Genomic DNA, 11,093 nt, shown 5'->3' with positions numbered 1-11,093 from the left:
TTCTCTGATTTTTCATTTTGAAAATACACCTGCCTAGGCAGCCAAACAATATTATAATTATAATCCTAAACTAAATAAACATGAATCTAATAAGTCACTTCTAACAGAAATGTTGCCAAGATTGTTTTATATACGTTTGCTTTGATATTTTTCTTATAAAAATAAGTCAGGATCACTATTACAACATCAAATATTGGGTTCATTTTAGTAAAGTGGATACTATCCATTCCTTTCAAATTGGCATTTCACAATTTTTTTGACACTCAATGAAACAAATTGGCATTTAAAATAATTTTGGACACACAATGAAACATAGACTCCAGACACCTCTTGTTTATGCTGGTTTCTCAGGGATTACCTTCTGAGCAGTTCATGTCCTCTTCTTAGTGTCGGGCACTGGTCCTGGAGTACAGTGAGGCTGTGCACTGCCATAATGCTGTAACATTGGTTTCGCGGTGTGTTGTGCCTTGTCATGTCTCACTGTGGCATAGGTTGTTTGTTCTGCAGAATATCTTGGCCCCACTCCTGGCATGTAACCTGGTTGTGAGGAATGAAAATGCAAGATAAGAAATGTACAAATTGAGTTTTACCAATGGAAAAACGAATTAAGCTGAAAGCTTTGCTACATCTTTCTTGATTAAGGCCATACCATTAGGTACACTTGCAGACATCCATTTCAAGTGCTTATCAAAAATTATGCCTGTGCAGACAAACTCGGTTTTGATTCTGTTAGAGAGTAATTCTTTTGACAATGTTTATTAATGTGGTTTTAGTCGACCCCATTAATTTCAGCAACCAAAACATAGCCTACGACAATGATGTAGTGTACGCATACCAGAAAAACAAACTAAAATCAAGTGAATTGTAGTGCTAACTCTCCCCACCAGCATGTCAACAAAACCAAAGTAACAATTACAGGTCCAGCTCTTGCATTATACCAATGCATGGATCTCTGATTGCAGCGGTTAAGTGGACCATCTGTCCAAACAAATGGGTGTTAGTCATTTTGAACGCCACTAGGTGGGGGTATGCCATTCTGGTACATTATATTATCATAAAAACACAGACACACACAAACATTTAAAATATTTAGTTTTAATAGGTTTGTGAATAATCAATAGAAAGTCATTATTTTGTCATCAGACATCACTGCATTGGGTACATATTGTTGAGTTAAATTTTCAAGCACAAAGGTGATCCCAAAACATATACACAAAAAGGTAAAAATAATTTTCATATGGCTAAAACAGTCTTAAAGCAAACATGGCCCAAAAGAAATTGCATACATTTTTACAGTACTGTATATAATATTTATAATTCTTAAAAAAATAAAGTGATGAAATAACAAGCAGTGTTAAATATGGTGAAATTATCGAGCCACTCAATCCCGAACACATCTAACTTTGCTCTCAGACTGCAAGATAATTAAATCTCACCCAAACCCAGTCGACTTTCACAAACACAAATTTGAAATTAGCACACACAAAAAACAGCCCTCACATTTGCTTGCATTGCATTTGTGGAATTTCACATGCATCAGTGGCAAAACTGCACTTAAAGAGATGACTGGAATTGCTACTGCAAAACATGACTGTATAATACAAAATATTGTATATATATATATATATTTGAAAAATAAATTACATAATGCACAAGTAAAGGGGTTCCTACTGGGTATACATACAGTATATCATATAAAGGTCATCAACCTTATGGCTTTCTTATTATACATTGAAATAAAAATCAAGTTAAATGAGGGGTGTTTTTTAGCATGTTTTCGGGTGATGATGTAGATTGTAACGGCTAAACATATACAACTCCCGCAGTAGCCTCAAAAGGGAGTAGAGGATTTAAAAACAGACTTCTGCTGACTGCATAGGCCACACTTTGACAGCAAAAGGAGTGAAGGAAAGTCTACTTGTTAAGCAGCGTTTTAAGAGAGCGTGTGAGTGCATTGGCGATGGCTGACATGGTACTAGAATGTCTCACCAGGGCCTTGACACTGTGTTCTCCCGGTGCTCCCACAGTTGCAACCTCAGCAGCTTTGAGTAAACAGATATAATTCATGACGACCTCGTCTACTTTTGCAACAACCTCTCTCTGTTGGTGTGAGGCCGAGGCGCTGAGTCCTTTTACGAGACACATACACGCTTCGCAGAGACAACACAGCACCTGGAAACTGTACGTCACAGCTAGCAGCATCTCTTCAGGACTGCCGTGCGCCTGCGCCATCCTTCGGCATGCCCGGCCTAACTCTTTGGACTCCACTGAGAGGAGTTGCTTGGATTGAGACACTGCCTGCATTGGCATTTGGACGCCTCGATCGCAGCGACCTATGCTGGACCTCACCAGCGCGATGAGCTCACTGGCATCACGCCGGACGTCTGTGAAGCCGGAAGGGAAGCTGTACATGCGGTCCTTGAGGGCGTTGACTCGAGCCAAGCGGTCGCTAAAGCTCATGTTGTTAAGGACCTCACCGTACAGCTGTTCTCCAGCTGCATCCATGACTGAGCCACAGGGGTAGATGGCCAATGACGCAGCAAAGTCATTCTCTAAGTTATTCCCATCACGGCTTCGTCTCGGTGTGTCCCACTCGTTCTCATCATCTTCTCCCTCACTTTTACGCTTAAAGAAACAGTAGCTGAAAGGTCCGTTGCACCGCCAAGGACTGGTGTCCAGTTTTTGAGAACCCTTCATTTGTTTGTCTTTCTGCAAAGGAAATGCCACCGAAGCCCTTCTGCTATCTACCCTGCCGCCTGATGACCAGCATGTGGTGTGCGATGACACTGAGCCCTGGGAGTAACTCTTGGACAGCCTCTTCCTTGTTGACCTTCTCTGGACTTTGGTTTCTCCTTGCTGGGGCACATATGGTAACAAGGGCTGCTGGCTCTGGCTTCGACTGGGTTTTTCAAACAGCACCTCTACACTGCCGGAGCCATTGGTGACATTACTAGAGCTGCGTTTTAATTCCCGCCCTCTTTGCAAGTAATTATTGAGAGGATCCAATTGCGAGGGCATTGAGCCAATGGCATGAATGTGGTTCTGATTTGGCCGTGATAGGGTTGAATGGGTGACCTCCTGTGTGCATCCAGAGTCGCTTGGGGCAGTGTTGCCATGTGCTGGAATTAATATAGGAGGAGGGGGAGACTGTGGATGAAGTGGTGGGGATGGAGAGGAAATGCCAGCCAGGGTATTTGTAGATGCCTGTCTAGTAAAAGCTGAAGGACCCCTTCCCAGCGAGAAGTCGCTGAGGTCTGCTCGCTGACCACAGGGGGCAGAAGCTTGAAGGACTGCATGCCTTCCTCTTGGGTCTGATCTGCACAAGTCATCACTCGGTTGGATTCTTGAACGAGGCTGAGGCCTACCAGCGGTTCCCCCACCCTCATGCATTGTGTAGCCATCTTTCTTATACAGCGACAGGAACTGATCAGGATCCATACCGCTCCTTTCAAGCTCACTTTGCAGTCCAGAAAAGGAGCTTCTTCTTTCAGCGTTTACCTGCTTCACATCTAACCTACCGTTTGGGCCTTGTGTGTGCGTGTCAGGACTTCTTTTAAGTTTGGCAGGAAGTGTGGCAGAGTGGTATGACTTTTGATCTTTATTCATCAGCTGCAATGCATGTGGGTTTACCAAATTCGGGCGAACAAAAGGGGACGATATGGAGGACGGCAAACACTGGCAGCGGGGGATTGTGCTCCCTCGATTCTTAACCATTTCGACAAGCTGTGGGTTGCTTGTGATGTAGCGACGAGTGTCTTTTTTCACACCGCCCCCCATGCCCGCACTGTGTAACTTTCCACCTTGGTGCATTTGGCTTACAGTTAGGTAGTTGATCAATTGTCTGTATGCCTCACTGCCTTCTTTTTGGCTCTGCCCTTTAAAACAAGGCTTTTTGCTCGTAATTGTCTCTTTGTGTTTGGAGGGTGTGGCTGAGGACGGACGGCCGGGGTCAGCACCAGCAGAAGCAGCGTGAATGTTGGGCAGCATTTTTCGAACGAGGACAGGGTCCGCATGAGGGTGAAAATCCTTTGCTTGGAGGCTCTGTCCAGATTTAAGTTCTTCATAGTTTACGACCCTGAGTAAAGACGAGGAGGAATTTGAGATTGGGTGCCTTTGTAGGCGATGGTGTTTTGACTCAATGGCCCCCAGACCAAGGGGCGAGTCGTTTGGGGTGGCACAGACACTGCTGTTTGCACTGCCACCAGCATCCAATGAGGAGCACAGGGAGCCCTGGAGAGAACTGTGACCTTCACCTTGTAAGTTTGAAATCCTTTTCGCAAGATGATACTCACACAAACGTGCAACACTTTGCTGTCTTGAAATGGGTTGATGGTCATTCTGTACATCTGATCCTTGGTCAGAACACACCAGTCTGTTGTTTTTATTTGGGGACAGCAACGAGGCAACAACAAGATGTTCATCTTGCTCGGCAGCTCTATTATCTGTAGCACGCTCCCCTAGTGTAGCCACATCTAAAAGGCTATCAGGTGTAGAGGAAGTAGGACGGGTAACTCTGTGATGCTCGCAGGGGCGGCTATTCACAGCATGGTCCTGAGCATGTGTGTTTTCTTCCAAAAACAAGTTGTGTCTTCTCTGGCTTTCACCTCGATCACAGAAGGACGTTTGCTGATTATTCTCAAAATGAATGCTTCCACCACTCCCATGTCGATGTCCTTCCCTTGTGCTAAAGGTGTTATATTTTCTGCTTGAGTCTGCAGACTTCTTGTCATGCTTGCATCCTGGCGTTGTGGAGCTTGGCCGCTGAAGAGTAGAGGAAAGGTTTGTCTGAGATGCCCCTCTCAGGAAGTCTGGTTGTAATGATGCTCCCGTGTCCAAATGTGGGCTCCTTCTTGGCGGGACGGCAGGTGGTCGGAGGTGCTGTGGACTGCGGGACTTCTTCAGGGTTGTTCCTTCAGTGCTGGGTGAAACAGGGAACTCTGTTTTCTCCTCAAGTAAAGGCTGGTACCCCTCCCTCGTGGCCACCAAGAGGCGCATGTGGCTCTCACCGAGTCGATGACAAGCGGCAAGCTCAGAGAGTTCTGTCATTTCTGAGGAGTTTGTCTCGTTTCCAGAGTCTGAGGAAGACTGGGGACTAAAGCCTCGAGATGTGTAAACAACACCTACAAAAGAAGTTGAGAGCGAGAGTGGTTTTACACAACCGGCACATACAGAAATGACTGATGACTCTGATTATAAATCAACAGACCTGGACTTTTTCTGCTGGGTGGTGGACGAGGTGGTGCAGGTCTATTCTCAGAGACAGACAGTGCTTCAAGTGCCTGCAGAGTGTTGACGACTTCGTTTTCCAGATGCCTCGTGCCCTCCGCTCCTCCCTCCTCTTGAGTAGGTATCGCATCAATTAATGAGACTGGAATATCATCGTTGACGTGCGGGCTCAGAAGCCTCCCCTCGGGCACCACGTCCTCATCTAAACTGTCTCGAAAGCCTGGTGGCGGAGCTGCAATTGCGAGGTTAAGCGTCTGCAGCAGCGAGTCATCTTCATCGTCATCAACCGTGTCATCGCCCTCGGGTGGAGGCAGCGATGTAAGGTCGATGATGTCATCGGTAGGCCCAGAAAGCATGAGAAAAGAAGCTTTGCCGGCTGCGGTGGCCACTCCTTCGCTCGCTTCTGCGTCGCCCGCTGGTGTTCCTCCAGTGGAGTCTTCTTCACAAGAGGCCTCGTCCTCATCCTCCGCATCGTCTGTTGTGTCACGATAAAACAGGTCTCTTAACAGTGGCTCATCACCCCCTTCCCCACTTATTATGTTGCTATAGACATGTGTCAGACCACTGAAGTGAAATGACACCCTGCCCTGAGCCCCAAAGTCAGTATTGTGCAAGTAGGTTGGTCTGTGCTCGGCAACCTCAGCACTCTCCTCAATTCGTTCATTGACTAAGCCCCGGGGCTTGTTCAAAGGTGGGTCTCCTTCAAAAATAAATGACACTTTGGCACTACGAGGTGAGTCTTGAGGTTTGTGTCTTGAGGGCGGAAGAGGAGGTGGCACCGGACTCTGGGTCGGAAGGTCTCTGTCGGGGATTTGGGATTGATGGAAACAGGGATAGAGGTTGTTTTCACTCGGCTCATTGTCTGAGTACTGAGAGTCCCTGTAGAGGTCCGCTTGGCTTTGTGATAATTCCTGACTGTCCCCAAAAGATGTGCTGTATGGCCACTCAAGGACGCAGTCCTGACCTGTTGATGAAAGTTTTATGATTTATGTGATTACAAATCAGTTCCTGGTTCTCACAATTTTAGTTTCAATATTTTAATAAAGTAGGACTATAACAAAAATTAATTTTGGAAGTATGACTATATAGAATGTTTTTTTTTGGAAAGTAGGACTATATAGAAAATATATTTTGTATAATTCTCATCATGTTACTAAAATAAAAACTAAGAAAACACAAACCGCTAACAATATGACAGTTCAATTCTATACCACATAAAACAGCTTGAATCTCTAACAGTATTTATTATCAATTTTCATTAGACAATTGTTAATAAACATAAAGGTGATGACAAGTGTATGTTTTGCTTTGCAAATACGACTTACTGTCGTCATCCACTCCTGAGTTGCTTGAGTGGACCATATTGAAAATAGATCTTCTTGAGTCCACTAGGAGGCGATAGTACCCTGCTGTAAGACAGGCCAGGTTCATTGCGTCACTTGAGTCCATGATGAGAGTGATGGGCTTCATGAGGACAAATGTTGGAAAAGAAGGAACACAAAGAAGCAAAACAAAATGAATGATTAAAAAGTAATTAATTAGATTGACATTTAATCGTACACTGCTTACTCGGACATCCAGAACATGCAGCTCCAACCGGACATTGTTTTGATCTTCTGTGAGGATTTCGATTCGGTTCACATGGCTGAAGTCGGCCAAGAGGGCCACGAGGTTGGTCCGTGCATTGATGACGTGACTGATACCATAACGAGGACCTACTAACAAGGTCACTTCAGTTTGTTTCTCACCTTGCTGCAAAAGTTTTAGTGAATGGGAGTAAATTAAAAAGCCCACACTGATTTCTTTCTTTTTTTTTTAAATAAAACAAAAATTAAGCTTAGAGCTTAACCATCCAAAGCTGATGCTTACCAAAAGTATTGATGTAAACTCTCTCCCGCCATAAAGTTGGAGCTCACTGAGGTACCTTAGGTAATGCACCTTGGCCTGCAATGCAGTCAGCTGCAAAGAAAGGTAATGTTTATCACCACAAATTCAGGTCTTGCAATTTCTTATACCTGAGGTCAAACATTTTCCTTTTCTATATAGGTATCAATATGGCAAATACTGCAATCCCATCTGAACTACATAAAGTTTCACAGCCATGGCACCATCGCTGCAATAATACAATGATGTGTACCGAATGACAGACTAATTTGCCCAAATATCTTGGATGACTGGTCAAAGACTACATTATTAACAGGCTACATGCTGTCTAGAATGATCAGGTTCTTCATCCATCTATTTTCTGTCATGCATCTTGTTCACAGTGATAGGGATGCAATAGCCTAGGGCTGAGTATCACCAGTCAATCATAGAACTGACAGCTCGCGACATATAACAGTTCACATACTTTCATAATTCACTGAATGAATGCACACACGCAGACATGCACACACACACACACACACACACACACGCACACACACACACACACACACACACACACACACACACACACACACACACACACACAAAAACACATCATCATCAAGCTACTTGCACTAGCAGTTGGTGGAGGTGGAGTTCAACAAGTGACTTAATATGACAGGGGTGAACCTTTGCAAGGTTGAGTGGTGGAGATGCAAGGTCTATTTTTGGCCAGTGCATCAGAAAACAGAAGGACAGTGAGTTTACGTGCGTGTGCTAGATGTTTGCAAAGAAAGGGCGGCTGTTACTTTTTTCCCAGGAGGCACGAGGTTCTGGTTGGTTTTGAGAATGTGCGTCAGAGCTTTTTTGATGTTTTTCTCCTTCGTGCTGGTCAGCACAAGAGGAGGCAGGAACAGCGACAGGCCCCACTCCTTTCTGTTGAGGGGAGAGAGACTTGTTTAAAAGTCACTCTTGGAGCAATAAACTTTTACTGGACATATGTGCGCTTTATCCATTCCCATGGAGTTTATGTTGGAGCGATATATCGTTTCATACACGAATCCAACATTTATATCAACATTCTTCAGCCACATAAATCAAATATATCACGCCGCAGCCGTTTTTTGGACCGTGCCCCATTTTTGGCAAGTGGTAGTTGTTTTCCTCCCTTTTCACATAGTCACATTTATTTCCCTGTAAAGAAGCATCCGATGAACTTGTACCTCCATTGATGCCATCATGTGGCTCATTCAGGATACATTTGGCATACTTAGATATCCTGAGTTTTAGTACACTATGTATTTCTGCTACCTCGTGCCTCTTGACTTATTTTGTCCCTTTTTCCCCCTTGGTTTCCTTCCTAGTGGCGTCTTTGTAAAGCCATTCAATCATGTGCATTTGACTCTTGTCAAATCTCAAATTTTGGCCTGCGTCTTCTTATCAGTGATCTATCTTCAATGTGTCCTACTTTTTTTACCTTTGACCCCCCCACCCCCACCCCCGTCCAGACTTTGCTGTCATTTCATCACCAGATAATAGCACTTACTACTTGTTCAATCAGATTATTCTGATGTCATGCCCTATTACGCTAAGAACTCCCCCGAGCCCCTAATTAAACATAAGCATGCAGGGATCGCTATGATCTGCTGTGTTCGAGTCCTCTATTAATCCCATCCATTGTATCTCCGTATTTTTGTCTCTCTCTCAGAGCAACAGAGAAAGATTGCAGCCTTCTACTGAGACTTGCTTCTTTTTTATAATTCTTCTTTAGACAGGCCTCTTTAGACTTTTCTCAGCCTCCAGCAAAGAGCCTCTTTATGTTATGTTCACTTGTATTTCCATTGGGAAAGTACCTCGATATTATTTATACCTAGTTAGTCATGAACGTTAACTTGAGTTCAACTATTACTTAGACATTGTGGCATCGTATCAGGAGTGCACACAATAAAGGATAAAACATCCTCACACAGCAAATGTTTTCATTAACAAGCACAAAACATATACATTCATACACGCACTTACTGGATATATTTTAGCGAGACCTTCTGGCTTTGCTTAGTTGTCAAAGTGAGGATGTACATTTGCAATGCTGCCAGTCGCAGTGCTGCATCATACTTGAGTTCTGAGCCAAACCGTTCCAGCACCACATCATTGCAGCACTGCAAGAGAAGCAGGAAACAGTGTGTTTAAAGTCTAACAAGGAAACATCCACTCAACTACCAGCTGTAATTCATAGGGAAGAAATGCATTCATTTATGAGAGCAATTTAGTGGGGAAACAGCATAAGACCCCCACCCCCCAATTCATTCTAGTTCTATTCACTGATGGCCATCTAAACGATGGCCAAACAAATTTTATCCAAGTTCAGCCATTGGTTTCCTATAATGATAGCCAAATCTCTCACCTGCACATAGAGATATTCGAACGCCACAGCATCTCTCCGTAACAGGTCCACCGGGTCGCGGGGCATGAAGCTGATTCGAAAGAAACACTTCAGCTTATCACAACCGGGCTTGCAAGTCACCTAAAGAGTGAATGAGAAGGGCGAAGCAAGGTGGTGCGGTGGGTGGGGTGGGTTGGATTGTTGCCGACAAGTCGGGGTGGGAAGAGAAGGTGGAAAGAGATGTGTTGGCAGAGACTGAGCAAAAGTTGTATTTAATATTAGACTAAATTGGTGAGGAAAGAGAGAGCGAGAGATAGACAGGGAGTGAGAGAGAGAGCGAGAGACAGAGAGACAGCAAGAGAGACGGGGAGACAGAGAAAGCAAGCATGTACTGTATGTTCAGGAAGGTGCAATGTGAGCAGTTGCCTGGTTGGCTCCACTCCAAACGACACTTCAGTTTGAATGCAGCTTTGAATAACGAGTGACGTCAGCCTTAAAGTGCAAAAGAGAGCAAGAGAAAACATGGAGAAATACCCTCCGAGTCATGCAAATATTTGACCTGAGCAAGCATCTCTTGTTCATGCAGCAAAAGCAGTCTGTTTCCAGAGTCTTCCATCCTCTCCTCCAACATGAGGGAGAAATGTTCGATGCATTTGATGGACAGTTTCTCTTGCAGCGTCAGGATCACATCCTGGAGGAAAAAAATATCCAGATAGTTGTCGAATTGTCTGTGATCTATTTCTAGAGAGTTGTAGGCTCTGCTTTTATCTTCTCTTATCTGCCGCTGCATAGACCAAAAATACAAAAATAATCTAAATATTAATAGTAATAAAAAATAAAGCTGTGAAAATATATTTTCATTCACGTTTAACCTAAGTATACAAGACATCAATGATTTCACATGTACCCAACCATGACTGCATAACCAAGATAAGCTCCCCGCGCACTTCTTGAACTCTGAATCTTCCCTTACATGCCTGGATCTGGTTCAATGTATTTGAATTTACCCTTGAGGGACTATGTATGTCTCTTTTTATGTACTTTCTTGCAGTGTAGAGAAAACAGACTGTAACCTAAGTATACAAGACATCATTGATTTCAAATGTACCGAACAATGACTGCAAAACCGAGATACGCTCCCCATGCACTTCTTGAACTCTGAATCTTCCCTAATCTGGTTCAATGTATTTGAATTTACCCTTGAGGGACTATGTATGTCTCTTTTTATGTACTTTTTTGCAGTGTCGAGAAAACAGACCGTATATAAACATCTTTTATTTGAATTTATGAATATACACACCTTGATGGAGGTACTGCTGTCAAAGCGAAAAGACTTGGTCTGCCCATTCTCCAGGTAGACTTTCAGGACATTTGGCATGAACAAAAGAGAGTTGTCCTTCACTGGATTCTGCAAAGTGACAATATGATGAGATTTTGTTCTTGCATTGCCTTGCATGAGGTTAATTTAGTGATTCAATCAGATCTGGGACTCGCTACTGTATATAGGTCATACATTAAGTGTGTGTGTGTGTGTGTGTGTGTGTGTGTGTGTGTGTGTGTGTGTGTGTGTGTGTGTGTGTGTGTGTGTGTGTGTGTGTGTGTGTGTGTGTGCGTGTGT

The 11,093-nt window shown here is 43.9% G+C and overlaps 1 protein-coding gene across 2 annotated transcripts in view; it reads right to left on the bottom strand.

The window, feature by feature from the left end:
• Window positions 1-1,112: 1,112 nt before the first annotated feature.
• The window catches only part of LOC147062644 (FERM and PDZ domain-containing protein 4-like), a 28,301-nt gene continuing 18,320 nt past the window's right edge, over window positions 1,113-11,093 (bottom strand). The window contains exons 7-16 of one of the 2 annotated variants that reach the window (XM_085926182.1): window positions 10,776-10,883; window positions 10,035-10,166; window positions 9,497-9,616; window positions 9,115-9,251; window positions 7,902-8,028; window positions 7,096-7,185; window positions 6,796-6,978; window positions 6,552-6,690; window positions 5,207-6,190; window positions 1,113-5,120 (exon numbers count right to left, since the gene is read on the bottom strand). In XM_085926182.1, the coding sequence (XP_085782308.1) occupies window positions 1,915-5,120; window positions 5,207-6,190; window positions 6,552-6,690; window positions 6,796-6,978; window positions 7,096-7,185; window positions 7,902-8,028; window positions 9,115-9,251; window positions 9,497-9,616; window positions 10,035-10,166; window positions 10,776-10,883 (5,226 nt within the window). In that variant the 3' untranslated portion in view covers window positions 1,113-1,914. Of the gene's footprint in view, window positions 5,121-5,206; window positions 6,191-6,551; window positions 6,691-6,795; window positions 6,979-7,095; window positions 7,186-7,901; window positions 8,029-9,114; window positions 9,252-9,496; window positions 9,617-10,034; window positions 10,172-10,775; window positions 10,884-11,093 lie in introns of those variants that run through there. The other variant, XM_085926173.1, reaches the window with a different exon arrangement.

This window comes from Syngnathus leptorhynchus, chromosome 1 (genome assembly GCF_054491065.1).
Source record: "Syngnathus leptorhynchus isolate UIUO chromosome 1, UIUO_Slep, whole genome shotgun sequence".
In the NCBI taxonomy this organism is placed as follows: domain Eukaryota; kingdom Metazoa; phylum Chordata; class Actinopteri; order Syngnathiformes; family Syngnathidae; genus Syngnathus; species Syngnathus leptorhynchus.
The sequence above is the reverse complement of the archived record's forward strand: the minus strand, read 5'-3'. Positions and strand labels throughout refer to the sequence as shown.